Source organism: Aulostomus chinensis, chromosome 2 (assembly GCF_037954235.1).
Source record: "Aulostomus chinensis isolate RoL2024-O1b breed Wild chromosome 2, RoL_Achi_v1.0, whole genome shotgun sequence".
NCBI classification, from domain to species: domain Eukaryota; kingdom Metazoa; phylum Chordata; class Actinopteri; order Syngnathiformes; family Aulostomidae; genus Aulostomus; species Aulostomus chinensis.
Window position 1 is genome coordinate 25253972 of NC_141321.1, and position 22455 is coordinate 25276426.

Genomic DNA, 22455 nt, shown 5'->3' on the forward strand with positions numbered 1-22455 from the left:
GAGGGAAGAAAAGAAGCTCACATTAAAGCAGATGGTAAGAGTTGAATTAAGAGCTGCTTTGACCTTTACCACTTATGTTGTCTCTGTCCAGGCTTCTACCATTCTCCAGACCAGGCTGTTTGTGTGGAGTGTGACTGCCATCCAATAGGAGCGCTGCAGCGTGGATGTGATAGTCAGACTGGACAATGTGTGTGTGCCCATTCCTCAGTGGGTGGGCAACGCTGCGACCAGTGTAGAGAGAGGTTCTTTGGATTCAACCCTGGCCTGGGCAGGTAACTCTTATCAACTGTATTGCACATACACACTCAGATTAAACCACATCTGCTAGTTGTACATGTAAATCTTTTTCCCCATTAATAGCACCTCATGTATACATATACACACACACACATACACACTCACTGCACTTAAGAACACACACTCACACTAAAGCAGGTGTGGTCTCAGTGAAGACAGTTTACAGGTCGGTAAGCAGACATATGACTTACATGAGTTAAGAGCTGCTTTGACCTTTACCGCTGATGTCTCTACCTGCAGGCTATCACACACACGCACCCACACACACACACGCACTCACACTCACACACATACGCACACACACACTTCTCAGCAGGGTGTTTCAAGTAGATAGATGGTCCACAAACTGGTCCACAGTGTGTGTGTGTGTTAATTGACCTTGCCTGATTGCTGTATTCTCCAGTGTTAGAACATTAAGGATGAGATCCGGCTGTGACTGAGATCTCCTCAGAGTACAGAGAGATAGAATGATGGAAGGGAGAAAGGACAACACAGTGATGGGTGAACAAAACTCAGTCTTCCTTATCTGCAGAGCTCTTATCGATTCTGCCTATTGATCGCTTATTTCTTTCTCTTTTTTGTTATTCTCTAAAAGAAAAAAATGAAACAAATTCATAACATACTTAGCATTGCATTATTTTCATGTGTGTATTTACTCTAAATTTCCTAAAATTTGCCATCCTCACAAGCAACTGCAGGAGCAAACCAAAACGAAAAGTAGAAAAAAAATCTTCTTTCACAGCTAATGGAGCTACATTGTTTGGAACCGTCTTGATCGGACCCCCACACCTATGAGAGGGGAGATATTCTGACAGTGAAAACAGACAAGCGTTTGACTTTTATTGGAAACTACAACCAGAGATGGTGAGGTAAAGAATGCAAAATCATGTTTATTAAACCTCAATATTTTATATTCAGTCTCTCCTGTATCAATTGCAATAGCATCAGAGTTTATCAGTATTACAATACAATAGAATTTAGCCTCATATGAACCTTTATTTCACTACGATGTGCTTTAATTTTTTTAATAAAATGATGAGTATACTCGATAGTGTTATAATTTTTATAGTCCAGCAAGTACAAGATTTTGTAACTACGATTGTGTAGAAGGAAAAGGAATAAATATTCTAAAATATTGTCATTTTCAATGATCTGATGTATAAAATTTCTTCGTCTTCCATTCTTTCATTTTTTAAAATTATTTTCTTTCTTTGTGTAGAAGAATGACAAATATGACAAAGTGACAAGAGTCTTCGATTATTTCTGCTGATTCGTCTTCTGGTGCCCAGAGACCTTCTATAATAAGAATTTCTTTATCTAAAATTCATTAAGTAATCTATCCTCCACTTCCAATCAATAGGTTTTACACAAATGAAATAGCATGCGTGCACAGGCGCGCGCGCACACGCACTCACACACACACACACACACACACACACACACACACACACACACACACACACACACACACACACACTCAACTCTAGATGTGGTCCAGTGTCTTTTATGTGTCTCCATTGGAAGGAAATGATGACCTCTTCTTCTTTCATCAATGGAAAAGGCTGTGTCATGGTAATTCTGTCTTCAGGGATTAAATACTGCCTCATTCAACTGCACACATGATTTATAAAGGATTACATATGTAATGTTAAAGTAAATTGCGTGACTAATTGGTGTAGATGCTGCTATAGCGCCAGTCGAATAAGTGGTGAGTATTTCTTCTGTGACAGGAGAGCAGAGAACAGAACCAACGGGTTTTCTTGATGGAGATGTGCCTGCAGATCAACTGACTGGCTCAACCATAATAGGCGATGAGAAGTTTTTGCAACAAAACCGTATGACGTGTCATATTACAATCATTTTGCATCCCCTAAAATGCTTGTTTGATTCCTGGGACATTTTAAAAGGCAGCTTGTATTTTATAAAGTTACATTTTAAGGTTAAATTACTCACAAAGTTTTCTGCCTCTCTTTAACAGAAAATGTAGTTTGAGGCTGATTGAAAAAAACAAGAGAATTGGTGTGATGTTGGAGTTTTCTTTCTCCTTGGTAAAAGAGTGAAGGTCAAGGCAGTGTGTGTGTGTGTGTGTTTGTGTGTGAGCACCAGTTGACAGGACAAATTTGCGGCTCGTTATGAGGCTGTGGCTTTTCACACAGCAATAAATAAAGTGTAGCTGTATGTGAGAGGGACAGACAGGGCATGTGTGTACATTGCATGTCAGAAAAGAAAGTGTGTGTGTGTCTGTGAGAGAGAGAGAGAGAGAGAGAGTAATAGGGTTTGGACAGTGTTACTATCTCTGACAGTGTGGGGTGTGTAAGTGAGTGTGAGAAAAAAACATCCTCCAACAAGCAGATTGTGTTGCATGTGTGATGTGTGCACGTGGCTCCATGAATGTATTTGTGTGTGTGTAAAGGTGTGAGGTGGCTGGCCGGATGATCACCCACTGCCCAGCCCCAGTGAGGGTTACACCACACTGGTGACCCAGACACATACACTGTCAGTCACACCGGCACACACTAACTCACACACTTTGACAACTCTGAGGGAGAATCCAGTTTCTGTGAAACCAGTTTCACAGCTAGGGGAGTGTGTGTAGGATAGGTGGTTCTCTCTCTCTCTCTCTCTCACAGATTTAAGGTGAAGACCCAACACATTTCAGACACATAAAGACAATACATACCATCCTGTCTTCCTAAAAAGACTGCTGCACTCTTATAATCAAGGGTTTCACGGTTGCACAAAGCCAAGTTTTGATGTCAGGGTTTAGATTGAACCCTGACTATGTCTCTCCTGAATTAATAAGTTTCAATATTTCCTAACCCTAACCCATAATGAAAAAGTTTACCATTTACCTGAAAGTACCTTATTTTACCCAGTTTGTCTGGACTTTAATTGAATTTTTATTATATCTCAAACAAGCTATAGTTGTATTTTTAACTTCCAAAAATGATCTCGGTTAACTTTCACATCTCCTTCGTCAACCACTGTCTTGGTAGAACAGGACATTTTGTCTCTGTGCCTCTCCTCTCACTGGCCGAGTGAGTGGTGAGCCACCTTGTGATGCGTTCAGGGGTATCAAATCTGATTGGCTCCTTGACTCACAAGACTACACAAAAAAAAGCCCTGCAAAACGGAGTGGTTGGTATTTCAGTTTCTGTGATAGAAACTGAAAAATGTATTTGGCCCCTTTAAGTTGATCTAAATACATGTTCTGTATTTAAAAAATATCCATTAAGGTTCACCTTTTTAAAATTAATTGTACTTGAACTTGAATGGATAATATAGAGCCGATTTGATTTGCTGGAGAAACGAGGGAACTTTCTGAGGGTATGCCGTCATTTGCAAATGCTACGGTCTCAACAATGAGAGTAAGATTACATAAAAGTATGATTACATAAAATCACTGTCCCCACACAGACAATCAGGCTACTTAAAGACTACAGACAGCACAGAAACTCCATAGTTGATAAAAATCTAAACATCATAGTCATGTCTTTTATACACTCTCTGTAATGTGGGCTTTTCATGTAAAAAGGAAGACCATTAATTATAATTGTCTCTAACATGGTTCACTCAATACTTGATGACATCATTCTCTCATAGCACAGTGTTGAAAATGTTTTCATCTTTTATTTTTTCATTGGTCGACCAGATGCCGACCATGTGCATGTGACCCCGTGGGCAGTGTGAATGGTTCATGCAACCCAGAATCTGGAGCGTGTGTGTGTAAGCCGCTGGTAACTGGAGACAAGTGTGATGTATGTCAACATGGAGCGAGTCGTTTGCATGCTGAGAACCACTATGGCTGCAGTAAAGGTCTGGATAACACGCTAAAGCACACACAAAAACACACACGCACACACATAATTTGTCATCAGCATTGCCCGATCATTTTTATTTCTTACTTTTTTTGTGTGTGTCTGTCTTTGTAGCTCCCTCTCAGCAACCTCCCCCAGTAGGTTTAGCTCCCAATCATTCTTCCATTCGTCTCTTTTGGCATCCACCGGACTCCCCAAACTCAAACAGACTCAACTATACTCTCATCAGGGATGGCCATTCAGTGACCAGCGTTCAGGCTGTCTATCCTTTCAGTAAGTATCCACACACCTCTAAATTTTCAAACAATTTTGACTTTGACAATGCTCATTCAGCAATCCTTTATCTCTTTCTACCACCTTCCCTCTCTTCATAAGGCACTGAATCATTTGAAGATGGAGGTTTGTCTCCTTACACCAACTATTCTTACTGGCTTATAACAGCTAATGTAGCCGGTGAGACAAGAAGTGCATCTGCCTCATACCAGACTTTGGGTGCACCTCCTGACGCAGACCAGCTCCATTTAACACTTGTGGGACGACCGGGTCAAACAAGTTGTAGCTTTAACTGGAGTGTACCACGAAATGATACGGGCCCAGTGGAGAGGTGAGGATGGAGTGTAAGAGGGGGATGTGGTTGAGGGCTGTGAGGCAGAACACCTAGGAAGTAAGCAGAAATTAAATAAAATGAAGACATTTAAATTTAGCTGCACAAACCTGTGGGTCTTGTGGAGACTATTTGCCGCAGCGCGAGTATGTTCTGTGGTTGGTATTGAGCAGCACACAGTCATGGGCTCAACTGAGCACATGAACATATTTAACCCATAACATTGCAGCTTGAGCTCACACGTTTCAAGAAGCCTATCAAGATAAGTGGACTGTTGAGGCCATTTTGAATTTAAATTCCATAGCTGTAGGGTTGTTTTTAACTGAACCTCACCACAAAACTGCCCTGGTTTAGTGGAGTGGTAGACAGTTGTAAATGTAAGAACAATTAACTGATCCTGTTGTTTGGTTTTTTTTTTAACCTCCACAGGTTTGTGTTGTCCTCCAAAGAGTCTTCGAGCAAAACAGAGCCTGTCATCCACTATACAGGCCTCTCGACAGAGGCGGTGGCAAGCGGTCTAAAGCCCTTCACCCAATACATGGTTACTCTCGAGGTACGTAGGGTCACTAGAAAGCCAATGTTTGTAGTGTCGGATAATTATAATTTTAATCGATCTGTTCAGGGAATATAGCAAAATTTCTTTATGTGAAAGCCTGATTATTTTTCAACAATTTCCAATTTTCTAGCTATTAAATGAAAAAGACTGAATCATCTTTTTCTCCACAGGCATGTTCATCAGGAGGATGCACTTCTACCCGACCTTTGTCTCTCCTGACAGCGTCTGCTCCCCCACAAAATCAAGACCCACCTAAGGTCACTGCTGCTGGATCCCAGGCACTCTTTGCTTCATGGGAGCCTCCCAGTCAGCCAAATGGTAGGATCCCAAATTTGCCAATACTGGGAACAGACCCAATTCAAAATTAATGCACGGGTCGAAACTGAGATATCGTTTAAATTCAGTTGAGCACAATATGAACAACATTCAATGCCGAACTGATGACAAAAAGTGAAGAACGGTGTTTGATTAACAGAATGAGCGCACGGACCTGTGTTGAGTTTGATGTAGAGGTGAACACATTAGTAGAGAGGAAAAAGAGGAAAAAACATAAACACAGAATGTGAAAGAAACCCTGGTTACAGGACTTTGTATGACACTGAGCCTTAGAGCCATTACAAAGCCCTCTGGATTTACTGAAGCCAGTTTTGTGTGTGTGTGTGTGTGTGTGTGTGTGTGTGTGGATCCCATGTCTATTACGCACCTTACCTTTGCTGCAAGTTCACTAATGTTTGGGATGAAGCTCTGAGCTACAGAGACTCTCAGGAGTGAGCGGAGGTGTCAGTCAGTCAGAGATGTTTTGTTCAGCTTCATGACGAAGCTGTTACTTGCATAAATATGAGCTGCCAGACACTGAGAGCATGTGGGCAGCATAGTGTCTGGGTACAAACAGGAACTGGCTTGTGCCGACAGAATCATGCTTGTTCCTCACTAGCTAATACAATGAAGTTCTTTTTGTTGAAATAGGACACAAATTCAATGAAAGTTACAGAGTGCATGAGTGCTTTGCTGATGGCTTTATGTACGGTACACTATGCATTTGGGATGGACTGCACCATGAGGGTGTGTTGTATTGCCTCTTGAGGAATAAGTGCAGCTGTGAGGAATGTGTATGGGCCAGTAACTACACCCTAAAAAAAACCATCATCTTTTCAGTCAAATCCAGCCTGTGGGCCCTTAGTTGTACATGATTCAAGCAATAAAGTCCATCAAGATTAAACAGACATGAAAATTCTACAGAGATGTCCACTTTATCTCCTCCTCTTTCTGTTTTATTGGTATTTATAACAACAATTGGACAGTCATTTATTCCATAGTGGTTCTGTAAGTCTCCTATTGTGATATGGTTCTGCTCTGTCCTCATTCTAACCCAGCTCTGTCATTTTCCTGTGAACAAGTGGAATAGAGCATATGAGATTAGGATAATAGCTGGTTTCCACCAGAGAGCCAAACAGAGCCAGTCATTATCAGCCTGTTTGCTGCTACAGGGCAGCACTGACCAGAGCTTCCTCATTATTGTGCTGTTTGATTATCCTCAAAACAACATTACTGTATTGTAGAAAAAAAAACATCAGTTTTTAGCATGCTGTTGCCAATAGAGATGAGTATTCACCAGGGCGACAGTCTCAAATACACACTTAAGCCTTTGATTCTTTTATCATATACAAGCTGAATTGTCTCTGGAATGCTACTTCATTACCAAGAGTTGAGCTGGGGTGAAAGAGGAAAACTGTGTTACAATCCTTCTCTCAAAATTAAAACACATCGCACAACTCTTCTCCACTACGCCGTGCTTTATTCAGCACTTTCACTGGGAGAGAGCTCCTCCACAGGGTGGTTGGGTCGCATTTGTTCTCAAGTTTAAAAAAAATAAATAAATAAAAGACAAAGAGGCTTAACAAGATGGTCCATAGACTGATGTAGTCAGTTCAATATTCAGTTGAATTTTGGGGCTTTCCATAAATGTCAGATAACTATTCTAAAACAGTGTTTCCAAAGAGTGGTTGGAATGTTGAATGTGCTGACTGAGCCTTCCTTCTTCAACAATGTAGTGAGTGGGTACCCTGTGTGTCATAAAGTATCGTGGGTCTAATAGCCCCAACAAATTGAGTGGATTTTGTATGGGGGGGTAAAATACCCTAAAACCATAAGTGTCTTGACAGATTCGGGACATTACGCACAGTTATTTCGGACCGTTCAAAGCTAGTTACCGGTTACGAGCCACAGGTCGCACACATTTTTTTTTTTTTACTCATTTGTTTCTGTACAGGAATCGTCACAAGATACGAGCTCTTTTTACGGGGACCAATTGAATCGCAGAACTTATCAAGTCCTATTGTTGAAAAGAGAGTGTTCCTGAGCAGCGGTTGGCTGGATCAGAGCGTTTCGTCTGAGGCCCAACTAACCAAAAAGAGCTCAGTCTCGCCCCCTGAGAGCAGCACCACTGTGAGGGGTCTACAGGCTTTTTCCACCTATCAGATGAGAGTCGTGAGCGTCAATATGGCAGGAAGTGCCACATCAGGATGGACCACAGCACGCACCTTGGAGGGAGGTTCGTGCAGACACACATGCAGCCACTCACACATAATTGTTGTTAAACCATGAGCTAATCATAATTCCATGTAGGAACTGTAGGCATGACAAGTCAGATGACCATCAGAAGGTTTGTTTGTTTGTTTTTTGCTGTACGGATAGAGTTGGCAAAGGGTCAACTGGCCATAAGACACTGGCTCCATAAAAAAATTGCACCTGTACAGAACTCCCCTTTGCCTCATTCTTCTCCGTAACTAAAATGTTTCATTCAAATTAATTGCTGTGTTATTTTGAGTTGTGACTCCTGCATGCAGTGGTCTTCAGAAGACTTCTAGTCCGAAAGTACATCAGTGTAACATAAGAGATGATGAAATATAAAAGTAATGAAAGAAAACTCTGATTCCAACAACCACAGATGTATGATTGTAGGGTTAAAAAAAAAAGTGCAAAATATTTCCATTCCAGAAGTTTGTTGATGGATAATAGACAGAAAATATGATTTATTTTTCTAAACAGCCGTCTGTCTGAAGGAATGTAACAGAGAAAGAAAGTAAGAAAGGAGGGGCAAAATAAAACGTGTGTGTGGGGGGGAGGGGGGCTCATTAAGGTATTTGAATTTCAAAGAGATGATATGGCTCATTAAGACTAAACGATTGCCTCCAACATCACTCCAAGCGATGTGTCTGGATAACAAGCACATGATAACACCATTTAAAATCTGGTGTGTGTGTGTGTGTGTGTTTCAGCATTAGAGCGCGTACATGTACCATGTTAGAAAGAAGGAATATGAGTGAAGATATGTCTCCATAAATCACATTTCACAGCATATTTCACAGCTAGATGCCATCAACAGTAGAATAAAAGAATCCTTCTCTCTAATCTGTCAGTTTGCTATCACAACTGTAGTGTTACAGATTATCCACGTGATATCCTCATTTTTTAATGTATGTCTTTGCATCTAAATATATATTCAAAAAATTTATTATTCGACTGCAAAATAATCTGTTTCAAGTGAGTCCAACAGGGTTTAGTTGTCGAAACCATAAAGATCTTTTCAAGATGACTGACTTTTACTGGAGGTTCAAGAGCGTCATTGCAAATTTTAGTCGCACATATATGGCCATATTCGGTCAATCGGTTATCAGGAACTAAAATTTTGTTTTCACAAAAATCTCCATAAACTGAATATTTAAAAAAACATTTTTTAAAAAAATGTAATGTAATATATAAACATGATTTATCAAAAAAACACTGTCTGATGTCATGTTTGGTTTGGTATTTTTCAGGTTCCACAGGAAACCCATTCTTTCTTAAAAACCTGGCCCTGTTGTCGAAAATGTAGCTCCTAACATCTGCATATAGATATGCAGATGTTAGGATATATAACTGCATATATATATATATATATATATATATATATATATATATATATATATATATATATTAGTATTTTCATTTTCTATACTGTTTATCCAATAAGCGTCGTGGGGGGCTGGAGCCTATCCCAGCTGACATTGGACGAGAGGCAGGGTTCACCCTGGATGGGTCACCAGTCCGTCACAGGGCCATCAGGAGCAATTAAGGATTTATCGTCTTGCTCAACGATAATTTGACATGGTCACTGGGGGAAATGAGGATGGACCCAGCGACCTTTCGGTTGCTAGATGGCCACTCTACCTCTGAGCCATGCCGCCCCCTCAAAAAAAAAAAACATTTAAAAAATTATATCGTATTCATTGACTGAGATGTTTTTATGTGTGCATGTGTCCATGTTTAGTTCCTGAGCTGATGGCTCCTCCAGAAGTGACCCCACTGTCCTCCACCAGTCTGAAGGTGGCATGGAGCTCTGCTGAGGGTCATGGTGTCATTGCCAGAGGACAAGTCATAGAGTATCGGGTCAGCTTGCTCACTGAACAGACCAGCAACCCCTATGCTCCTCCTGTTGTTAGTCAGGTTAGTCACACACAGATTCCCATGCACTTTCTCACTGTGAGTGAAGAGAAAAACCTTCTGACAAAAACAATTACACAACATAGGAAGGTGTGTCTTGGTTGGTGCATCTATCCAGCCGGATTAAAAGTATATACGGTTGGTACATTGACTGTCAAATTTACCATGAGGCTTTGGTGTCTCTCTGAAAACATGTTTGGAGTATATTTATATGTTGTTAGTTGCTTTCTAATTTTGAATGGTACATTGAGAGGAGAAATAAGCCATGGAAACAAACAATTTTTTAATTTAATGGTTGAAGTAATGCTTCATTGTGCTTTTCCTCTTAGTGGAGAAAAATTCTCTCATGCGCTGCAGCAACCAATTTTCATGTTAACATGATCAACCCAAACATTTTAGCAATTGTTAAGAAGTGTGTAGCTTAAATGTGTTATCTGTCAGGTCATGTTTTTAGTTAATGCATCACCAGTGCATGCTGCAGCTTATAAATCCTTTTTTGTGCCCCCAGATAACAACTGCTATAATTTGAGTGAAATAAATAACATTTACTTGACTTAAATTAAAAATGCATTTCTCTTCTCCAGGTCTTAGATCGATTGGGACCATCATCACAGCCTGTTTATTTTGCTAAAGGACTAAAGCCCTATCATGTCTACAACTTTACTGTGACACTCTGCACAAAGAAAGGCTGCATTACCAGTCTACCAAGCTCAGGACGGACCCTGCCAGCAGGTAAAACCAACGATGAACAGCATATATATGCTTTGTCATCCAATTAAATTTGATCAAAATCCACATGCTAGGTTGGAGATATTGTGCGAACCAACAGACTGATGATCCTGCTACCTGCTTGGCAGCGTAATAAGTTGATCAAGGGATTCAAACTTGTCTGGTTTTGGTGAAATATTGCCATTTTTAATCAAAATGGGCAGTGGTGCAGTGGTTAGCGCTGTCGCCTAACAGCGAGAAAGTTGCAGGTTCGAGTCCCGGCTAGGCCACGGGATCTTTCTGTGTGGAGTCTCCATGTTCTCCCTGTGTGGGTTCTCTCTGGTACTCCAGCTTCCTCTCACAGTCCAAAGACATCAAGAGGGGACGAGGCTGATTGATACTCTAAATTGACCGTAGGTGTGAGTTTGTGAATAGTTGTCTGTCTCGATGTGTTGGTCCTACAATGGACTGGCGACCTGTCCAGGGTGAACCCCGCCTCTCACCCGAAAGCCGCTGGAATAGGCTTCAGCCCCTCAGCCCCCCCCCCCCCTTCACACTTCAGGTGACGTGTGAAAGTTCACAGGAACAAGAGCCAAAAAATAGCACCCCCTTTCTGTTAATCATGAGGAATCTATTGGAATCAAGAATCAATTCTGAATTAATTGTTGCTCATCTGATTCGCTCCACGATGGTGTTGATTTGTTGGTCACTGGTCATGAGTCAATTAACTTAGATGCTGCTGTGCTTCATGTAGTACTGTTAACTTTTTTGATTTCTGACATCAATTAAGATATTACTGTACAAAGTTCGAATCCAAAGATTAAAGAAGAAAACTAACCCAAGAAAAAAGATTCGATATTTTTATCTTTTCATCGATTCTAAAACTTTATGCTCTCAACCTTGTCAGTTTTTTGCTATGGTAACAAAGATATCAGATATCATAGCAAATATCTAATATTCTTCAAGGTACAACACAACTCAACACAAGCTACTCACGCACACACATAGGCACACACGCACAAGTACACAGTCAGTCACTGGGTACTTGAGTGGCGACAGCTCTGGTTGTGTTAACCAGAGGGGATATTCATGGTGTGCAGCAGTAAAAACAATTTACTGTTAATTACAAGGAGAAAAATGTGGTGTAGCACGCCATCTCTCTCTCTCGTTCTCTTGTTCTCTCGCTTTTGCTCTTGCTCTCTCTCACTGTCTCTCTCTTTTTTTCTCTCTCTCTCTCTCTCTCCTCTTTAGATTTATAACCATTATGGAAGTCGAATGAATTAGCTGTGTTTAATAACTCAGTAATAAATCTTGGGGACTGAGATGAGCACTAATTGATCAGTGTGGGATCAAGTAGGCATACACACACACACACACACACACACACACACACACAATTTTGTAGTCATTGTAATTTTCGTCTTTTTTCCACCAATCTGCTGCTTTTTCACTTTCTGAATCCATTTGTCACTTCTATCTCGCAAAATAGCGCATGGCAGCAGAGGAACATGAATCATTCTACAATAGATGTTACACACACACACACACACACACACACACACTTGACCCTCCAACACACTTTTCCATCTGTTCATTTATGGACTCTACTCTTACTGCACATTTTATGGTTTTTCTGTTTTGTTTATCCTTTTAGGTGAATAGACAATGGGTGGTTGATAGGAAAAAAAAAAGCTTTCATGTTTAAATACTTGCTCAGGGAGTTGAGCTTTTGAACGTAGTCTTAACAGCTACATCTGTTGACATAGCGAGTAGTTTCATTTCATGCAATTCTCAAAAAGTCCTTCCTTCCTTGTGTTTATCGTGATGAATGATCCTTCATATTGTAACTGGTGGACTTTTTAAATGTATTTTTAATGGCTACATCTGTTGACACAGACAATGTTTATTTCAAGTGATTCCAAAGACTTCTCTTGACTGTAATACAGTACAATACAATATGGCTTATTGTACCCAGTTGACTTTTTGAATGTATTTTTAACAGCCACATCTGTTGCCACCATTTCGTTTCATCTAACACCAAAGATGTCCCTTGTTTCAACTATCGGAAATGACAATGGCATATGCCGTTTGGCAGATTTTTCTTCTTCTTTTTTTAATCTCTAAACAATTTGCATAGCCGGTGCTCCACCACTGCTTGTGAAACTTCCACAGAAGCCTCTTAAGTCTTCTCATTCACTTTAAAAACATTAATTTGACATTTCGGAGGCAATGTTGAGTAATAATTTAGAGCTACAAATACTGCGAGCTATTGAAGAATATATATTATATATTGTTGTTGGTTTTACTTTATTCTAATAAAACAGATGAAACCTACCAATATTAAAGCAATTTAGCTGTTATTAAATGTTGCCCCTTACTTTTCAGTGTTGCTTTTTGAAGGTGTATGTAATTGCATATACTAAACAATGGTAAATAAGAATTTAGTAAGTTTATGTACATTTTAAAGGGTTGTTTCCTTTGTATTGTGCAGGTTTGCGTTTTAGGAGCAAAAATGTGCAAAACTTTATCAGGTCTGTTTCAGCAGAAATAATTCCCCCCAAAACCTAGTGTTTTATTTTTATTATTGTTGAAGAATCTTCATCACTGATTTAAATTCAGCAATCTTATCTATGTTATCTGTTTAGTATTGTCCGAACAACGTTACAGAGAGGAAAATTAAATATTCAACTTCATCTTTCCTGTCTTTCAACTGGAAACCTACTGCTTGATTTGTCAAAAAATCTGGGCCAAAATATCTTAAATTAGGATTTTAAGATTAAACTTTAGTGATAAAATAAAACATTGTCATATCTCCCAGATGAAAGTCAGCTTCTGTTTGGGAAGGAATTCCACAAACCATATTAGGAGGTACTCTTAGACCCAAGGTGTACTTAAGGGTGCTCCTGATGCACTGATAAATTTACCACACATAAGACCGGGCCATTAGCGCCAGCCACCATCTGTCGTAAGTGAGCAGGCAGCATCTGCGGAGCCACTGGAGTTACACTAAAGCACATGACCAAACATTAGCGTGCACACTGAGGCAGGCACAAACTCCAGCCATATGTGTTGACGCATGTGCAATTGTTTCAATTTGTGTGTCTTCCAACAAAGTTATCGATCACGACGCAAAGTGAGTGGCTAATCAGGGGCTGATGGTGATGTTTTATGTATCCTACATCCATAAAGGCTTGTTCTACAAGACGGACACACACAGGGACTTAAACGCATACACACTCGCACAGTAACACCACTCAACAGAACAGGAACTTTATTGATTTACGCATAATTGGCCCGAGGCCCTTCTTGAGCAGAGAAATATGCATGGCAAGGGATTGCCATGTCAATAAGTAGCGTGCTTGTGTGTGGTGTAACTGTACGCTAAGAGCCTTTTAAGACATGTCAGTCGCTGTAAAAACAGAAAACACACATGCACCATTGCTCCTGGGATCTGTCCCATGATTTAGCTGTTTCATTACAATGTGGGAAGCTAAAATTAACCTTTCTTCTGGACTGTTAACCTTGTGTGAGCGTGTGTGTGTGTGTGTGTGTGTGTGTGTGTGTGCGAGCCCACTTTGGTGAGACAGGTGGCTTTCTCAGACTGGATATGTCATTGTGTTAAGTTCATTACATTGAACTAACAAATCCATGAACAGAGGAGAGTGCATCAGAAACCCACCATAACTAAACCTTCAGACCACCTTCTGCTCTGCGTGAAAATGTTGACCTCTCTCGCTCACTCAAACAGGAGGAATCTGGCAGCACAGTCAAGGTACCAGTGCTGGCAAAGCCCCCTGTTGACCCACCAAATATGTCCACACCTCTTACATCACAATATCTTTGTTATTGTTTATCTTGCAATCATCACTTTACATACAGATGTGCTGTCTTTATAAATGTTAGTTGTTGTAAAATCTTTCCTCTGAGTGTTATAACTCACTGACATGTGAATCAATCTTTGATCATGTTTTATGTCCCACTGGTATCCTGCTGCATGTTTTAACACAGGGGTGTTTTAGGTTTGCCTGGCATAGAGGAGAGGGGTCTTTTATTTGTCCACGTGCTCCTGCAAGCAAACACAGATACACTATCAATGAAGTTCCCTTGGAAAATGCCAGTTATATGTTTCCCTTTTTACTTTTACTCTGAACTCAATCTTCTGGTGAATGGACCACTGAGTGGACATGGTGGTCTTTGGACCGATTGGTGCATTGTGACTAAAGACCCCAATGACACCATCACCATTTCATCCCCAATAATGTGAAGTATTTATTAACCTTAAATTTGATTGAATGTTGGATTGACATTTGCTACGATGCAGATGAAGCAGTACCTGCAGAATGGTGCACAGTAGTAATGTACTGGTCTTTCTCTGAGAAAATGTAAGGTTTTCATAGTTGGTCAATTTCTTGTTCCTTGTTATACAACAAAATGGTCCTCCAGGGATTTCTAATGAGAGAAACACCACAGAAGCCTTTGTGCTGTAGGGCAGAACGTCATCCGTCATGTTAGACATTGTGGACGGTGCAGTTTGTTTCAGGTATAAGGTTGACTGTTTTGGATGGTTTGTTTTTTTTTGCACAATCTTGAGTTTGAAGTCCTGGGGTTTGAGCCTACAGACATAATCATACATTCATTTCCTGTAAGGTTCAAGTGTTGCTCTTTATGTATCATAGCAAAGCTTTTATGCTGTTGAAATAAAAAAAAACCAAATACAACGAACAAGCACACTTCTATTGACTTTGGTGGAAAAAATATAGTTATTCTTTTCATTCAACAAAGAAACACACCACGGTTAAATATAATTTGTGTGTGTGTGTGTGTGTGTGTGTGTGTGTGTGTGTGTGTGTGTGTGTGCGCACATGTGGCACCAACAATGTTCTAAATGTCACCATAGCTCAATTTCAATAGACTGGTAAGCTATCGATTGGCAGTTATTTATGGTTTGATGTGCCAAGATGAGCCGCTCAAGACAAGCTGTCCACTTCCCTTTTAAGAGCTCTATTAGAACTCTCGGTGAAGATGGCTGCATGCGTGTCACCGAGAGCTAATTTACTCCTACCACACACCATTGAGACCGTTCCAGAAAAACACACACTCACACTCACACGGGAACTCAAGAATGGAAAGACACTTAATGTTCACACATCATTCCCATTTGTACACCATTCCTCCACTTGCAGTGTTTCTCTTAAAGGTATCTCCACTCACCATATCAGCCAGTCTCCGGTTGATTTATTTATAATACATATAGCAGCTGCGGCTTCTGTAGCTCCCAGTATGTTCAAAAGGGACATTTAATTTAACATCTAAAGTGAAAGAAGGAAATTAAATTGACCCCCTGCTCAACAAGGATGTGACATTTGCCCGGTTTGAAATACAATAGGTCTGAGAAAAATGATCTTAAGAAGACAAATTACACATGATCAAATAAATCATCAAACCATTTTATTGTTTTGAAGAAGTAGATTAGGCAAATAATAGTAGACCAAGTTAATAGAAGTTGATTTTATATTGTAGTAGTTTACATCTCTATGTCTTATTTGAACTTTCCTATGAATTAGTCTTGTGTTTACTGGTGAACCTCCACTGTGGAGTACACATGGATTCATATTACGATATTCATACTTATTTTTTCCTTAGTGCCAAGAGTTAGTCTTCAGCTCACTGATCCATGTAACGTTCAATACTATTTCTGGCTTCTGTTATATTTATCCCCTCAATTAAAACACCGTGCCACTCAGTCTTCCAGATCCAGCGTCTTAAATTTGATCCTGATTGCTTCTTTCATTTTTTTCAGATATCCCACAGGCAAACAAACAAACAAACAAAATAACAGTCACATTTGTGATGACTTTACCTCCTTAGTGGGGTATTTACTTACTGTAAAGCTGATGATGAGATATTATTTTTATTTGTGTTTATACTAATAGTTTCCTGATCTTAGAAAATGGCACAAACTTTCCAAGTGGCTGGATTTCTCACATTGAGTTAATGTGTGTCTATGTATTGCGATACTTTTGGCGAAGTATTGTGAGTTACTCTTTGATTCCCAACACTACACACTGCTGGGGAGTATTGCAATTTCAGTGTCTATATTTGTGTCTCTTCTCAGCTCCGGCAGGACTGTCTCCACCTCGATTACACCCAGTAAATGAAAGCAGCATTCAGATTGATTGGGATCCCCCAGCCCAACTCAATGGACCACACCCATTATACCAGGTCTGTCAAAGGACTGCACATGTCTTTCCGTTCATGTGCATGTGTGTTTGCTTTTGTATTCATTCACCTACAGTGCATAATGTACTACTCCACAAAAGTGTAATGGAGCACATTTTTTATTTCATTGTGGGTGTCTTATTTCATCTCAGCTCAAACTCACACATCTGACATATGCTGACTTTTTCAGAATGTCACACACATGTCTAAAATAGATAGAATAGTAAAGAGACGTTATTTCATATCCAGAAGGTTGACTTCACTGCCACGTTACAATATTCTTCTGCCAATTATGGGCATATACAACCACAAAACAGTCATTTTCTATTGTTGTTAAAGTGAATTTTACTGATGGTTGCAGGTGGAGAGGACAGATGTGTCTCTTTCTGACCCAAAAGGTCCTTTTGTCAGAGGAACCAGGTTCTCAGGCAGAAGTTACTACCAGTTTCCCAGTGACACCATTCCTGTTAATAGTGACTTCACTGGTAAGTGCCCAGCTCCATTGTTCTCACACGTATGCACAAACAGCTCTGTCGACACATATTGAGAATTTGTTTTTATTATTATTGTTCAGTGATTACACTGCACTGCCTCAGTCTTCTCGTGACATTCCTTCAGAGTGACTTCTCCAGTCTTCTTAAAGGACAATTATCTTCCTGTTTACCAGCGTCATTAGAGGGTTGAGCTGCACAGCCAAACATGTTCTGCTTCATCTGAGAACATCAGCCAGTCTGACGCTCATAATTAATGACTGCTGATACTAATCAGTGGGATTTGAGCAGGAAAAGCTCTTTGATGCCACTTGAAATTACTTCACTGTCCTGCATAAACCTTGTATCACCAGTTATGGCTATTTGTGAATATAACGTTATAATGTAATGATAAAACCTTTCAAGCTTTGTAATAAACTATTTTTTGGGCACATCATTTGTTTAAAACCAGTGCTACCGTTATTTTATGAAGCTCAGAAGTCTTCATCTGTAATCCTTAAATGACCAACAAGCAACTGCAATTGAGCCAGCAAAGCTCTCTGTATTCGGCACATAATCTCGTTCCATCTAAAAGACCCAGTATGTTTGCCTCCCAAAAACAGAGGATTCATGAACTGTTGATTTTATATCAGAAGTATTTGAGAATTGAGACATAGTGAGTCATTTTTGTCAAGACTGGGGAATACCACCACATTGGAATGTGGCCATGTAGTTGCTTGTTAAATGAGTGGATATAGAAAACTCGAACAACATTGTCAGAAAATATGCACGTTTTTTTTTAAAGTTCCAAGCATACAATACTAAAGAGTTCGCTTTCAATTACGAATTTAAAATATCAGATAATGATCAGTCATTGTCTATATTTTTCTTCCTGCCTTGCCTCTTTCAAGATAGACACTGAAACTATTCCATTTGACAAAAATGTTCTGCGGTTTACTGACAATATGTGTGGATTTCTTGAGGCAGTGTTATATAACCTTAGCTCAGGAGCAGCAATGGTACAATAAAAACATCGGCGCACTTCAATCTTTACAATTATCTTCTTATTGCTCCTGCCACATGTCCGAGTGCAAGCTAGATTTTAGTAGATGAACACAGCATTTCAGGCTAGACGGAGTTTTATACTTGTTCAGCTGAGTGGTGGAATAAAGTGTTCTTTCCATCACAAGTCGGCGTATTATCGACGTCTTTGATAAATGATGTTGAAACTGTTGGTGAAGGCTAAAATGCCTCATAATGTTGCATTAAAAGGTGATTTATGTAACTTTGTTGACCAGATAGCACTGTACTCTTCTGTTTCGTAACATTATGCCCTAAAAGGTGCTAGTGACGGACTTGAGAGTTAGGTCTCTCCATATTTTGATTGCAATGTCACGAACACATCTTTGTTTCCGATGAGAGGGGGCGGATACCCTTCTGGTAACATGCTGCCCCCCAACTATGAATTGAGTATATGTATAAATGGCCAGATTTTATATATAAATTCATTTCTTGTTTACCCTGATAAAAAATCTTACATCAGTCTTTATTCTTGACTTCTTATGTCTGTATTTAATCCCAAATAAACAAATTATATATAACTTTTAAATCTCATCCATGCACCTACATCACCAAGGTAAATGGATCCCTCTGAATATATGATCATTTTTGTTGTCGATGGGCATCTCTCATATCCTACAAGCTCCTTTTTCATAAAAGGTAATGGATCAGACAATCACTTTCAGACCGGATCTATTCTGGACCATCAATGTGTCGGCAGTCCTCAAACCACCGCCCTTTTACAACCATCAATACTAATAGCATCATCTACAGACAATTATTCCCATCGAAGTGCACGGAACAGCGAACAAATCAAAGCCAAATTGGATTATGAATGTAATGCAGTGTAATGCCCCCTCAAGAGTCAATTGATCACAGAGGAGGGAGTCGTCAATCGTTGATGTCTTGCGGAACCGGAGTAACTCTGGCAATGACAACTGTCAAATTTCAATATGAGATCAGTCTTCCTGTAGTTCTTGCATCGTTTCATAACCTCAGGCCTCATGAAATAACAGTCCCAAAACATTACAGACTTCAAGTAAATGGCTTATAAATGAGGCTCTTCTGATTTTTTTTTTCCCCTCCTCCATCATCAGCATTGATACTTCAGAACATTCTTATGGACTTTCTGTAGGAAAAAGCAGATCATTTTCCCCCATCAACATTATGCACCAGTCTCAGAATATTAATTCTTATTTGTTTTCCATAAATTGTTCATTAAGGTTATCACTGCAGGCTTTCTCTTTCCTAAACATGTAATTTGATTGAAGATATTTGGGCAGGGTCAATACTTTGTATGTTAATTCTTACTAAAGATCAAGATGGATGACCATGTAAAATCGCACATTTGACCTTTCACCTTTTAATTCAGTGGCCACAAAATATTTTTTTTCCAAATAGATTGTTTTCCAGCTGCTGTTATTATGATAGGAGTGCTTGTTTCCATAAATGAAAAGTCTGTACAATTGTGATTAACGATGCTTCTTAATCCTGAATGAATTCAGGGTACTAAGAGTCAATATTTTCCACTCTGAATTACACTTTAGATCAGACAGGATTATAACCATATGCAATCAGTGTGGTGATATGAATACTCCGTAAGTGCTTTTTTCCATAAATGCATGTTAGTTCATTTATCTTATCTATAATGTCTGTTGCTAAAGTCCAATGACGAGACCTACTGCCACTCTTGTTCATCTTTTAAGCAATCTGCTCATCTCAGTTAAGACTTGAATTCATTTTTCTTGATAAAATAATTTATTTAAATGGATACTGGTTCAGGCTGCACGGTGGTGCAGTGGTCAGCACAGTCGCCTCACAGCAAGAAGGTTCTAGGTTCGAGTCCCGGCTCACCATCTTCACCATCTTTCTGTGTGGAGTCTGCATGTTCTCCCTGTTCCTGTGTGGGTTCTCTCAGGTACTCCAGCTTCCTCCCACAGTCCAAAGACATCAAGAGGGGACGAGGCTGATTGATACTCTAAATTGACCGTAGGTGTGACTGTGAGTGTGAATGGTTGTCTGTCTCTATGTGTTGGCCCTGTGATGGACTGGTGACCTGTCCAGGGTGAACCTCGCCTCTCACCTGGAGGCTGCTGGGATAGGCTCCACCCCCCCCGCGACCCTTAATAGTATAAGCAGAAGAAAATGGATGGATGAATACTGGTTCACAAATAGATTCGTATTTTCATTTCTTAAGTCTTTCAATCTGAAAGGGCCTGATTAGAATGATGCCTTTTGTCTAATCCAGATATATTTCTCAAACTCACCATAAATGAAGAGAGATGAAACATCACATTTGCAGGTATGAAAAAAAGAGGGGAAAAAATGAATGCAGAAACAAATAGACTTGGATAATTTCCAGTTACACTACATTGCTGCACCACCACTGAAGCGGCTGAGCAGGAAAGAGGGAAATGTTAAATGATACAAATTATTTTTCCTTAATTAATATGATTGATTGCCAGGCACTGACGTTGAGAGGAAAGGGGGAGAAATGTGTGAAGGGAAAGTTTGCACAGACATCATTAGTTTTTCCCCATTTAAAGATTAATCAGAAGAGGCTGGGCTCTTTAATTCTGTCATTTGTATATTTAATGGGCTGCTGCAGAATCTATGGGTGTAATTAGCTAGCTGCCGCGCTCTCATTAATACGCCAGGCTCTGATTAATGCCAGCAGAGAGCTAACATGACTGGAGTTATTCAGGTTATGTTGTGTAGATGATTACACACAACCTCCTCTGTTTGCTGAGACACAGAGAGGAGAAACAATACAATAACATATGAAACAATACGTCCTAATAAATAAGACTATATTCTTAAACTTAAATTGGTTCAGTTTTGCTATTTTTTCACATTATATCATTTTTTTCACTGTTTGCACAGGCATAGATGCAGAGAAACAATTGTGAACAGTAAACTCAAACAGTCCTGAATAATTTTGAGTTAATAAAATACTCAATTGAAACCATATAATTATCTCCTTCAACAACTCTAGAGATGATAGTGTGGGTATAATTGGTTTTATGTACTTGTGGGCCATAAAATGCATTCTTTACAATACATTAAGTAAGATCTGTATTGCTATAAAAAAAAAAATCAGATTTCTGTTATTCTGTTCAGATGAGCAGCTTTAGTATGCATGAATACACAAAGGTTAATATCGCCAGCTATCTTGTACCATTTTATAAATGGTTTCCATCCTGCTGATGACAAATATGTGTGTGTGTGATATGGGTTTCTTTAGCCTCACCTATTTATTCACACAAGCGACACAGGCAGCAGAGTGCCGACTGATCATCACGCCCCCTTCTTTATTTGGTCATCGATACCAGTACATTGGTGCTGTAGTCTGAAACTGAGATGCAGGCCAACCTTAACAGACATTTACAGGCCTTACTTTTCCATAGGAAATATCAGAATCAAAATGTCAACTGTACTGTACTCAACTGTAGAAAAGTCGATTTTTCATTGTTCTGTCGACTTTTTTAAACATTTGCAATGGCAAAGCTCAAGATGTTCTCAGTCTGATTTGAAAGAGTGCAGTGCTTCAACATCCTGTGATTCTCGGCAGACTTAAAAGAGGTTCAAAACTGATGCAGAAGAACCAGCACAATCTTCTTTTTGTTTCGTGTGTTCTCCTTGCTTGTGAACCTGGTGATGCGATGTTTGTCGCACATCACTATACATCACTGTGGTGCAGTGCAGGTTTGAAATGCCCACTCCATGGAACCAGGTACTGGGACTGTACAAACAGCTGTGGCCAAAGGCTCTTGGACCTCCTTTGAAATTGCAGAATGAAAACTAGTTTGGAGTCGAGGTGTCAAGGCAGTTCCACAAGCCTCAAAACCTTCACAGGTGTACCTCAAAATGTGTGTCAGTCAATTGCTATGAGTGAGAACATTTGTTAAAGGGAACTTTTGGAGTAAATAATACCTCAAAAATCAATAGATGTTTTCATATACAATAAATTTGTAACATTGTGGCTGCTTTACTCTGCCCCTTCTCATGGCTAAACAGTTTTCAACCCCACACATTTTTTTGTATTCCTACACACGATAACTAAGAAAATGGGCTGTCTGATGGTGAAAAGCAGTGACCACCAGTAATAATGGTAACTTGAGTGTGTGTGTGTGTGTGTGTGTGTGTGTGTGTGTGTGTGTAACAGAGACACCTGTCACGATGTGTGCTCAGGTCTGTTTGTTGATGGCTCCAAAGTGGTTGTCAGTGTGAAGTAGCACAAGT

At 39.8% G+C, this 22455-nt stretch overlaps 1 protein-coding gene across 1 annotated transcript in view; it reads left to right on the plus strand.

Moving 5' to 3' along the window:
• The window catches only part of ush2a (Usher syndrome 2A (autosomal recessive, mild)), a 195230-nt gene that overhangs the window by 48208 nt on the left and 124567 nt on the right, over positions 1 to 22455 (plus strand). The window contains exons 20-30 of the mRNA XM_086187178.1: positions 92 to 272; positions 3950 to 4113; positions 4230 to 4388; positions 4491 to 4719; positions 5149 to 5272; positions 5446 to 5593; positions 7545 to 7826; positions 9585 to 9760; positions 10342 to 10489; positions 16581 to 16687; positions 17046 to 17169. Of these exons, the coding sequence (XP_086043304.1) occupies positions 92 to 272; positions 3950 to 4113; positions 4230 to 4388; positions 4491 to 4719; positions 5149 to 5272; positions 5446 to 5593; positions 7545 to 7826; positions 9585 to 9760; positions 10342 to 10489; positions 16581 to 16687; positions 17046 to 17169 (1842 nt within the window). The remainder of the gene's footprint in view (positions 1 to 91; positions 273 to 3949; positions 4114 to 4229; positions 4389 to 4490; positions 4720 to 5148; positions 5273 to 5445; positions 5594 to 7544; positions 7827 to 9584; positions 9761 to 10341; positions 10490 to 16580; positions 16688 to 17045; positions 17170 to 22455) is intronic.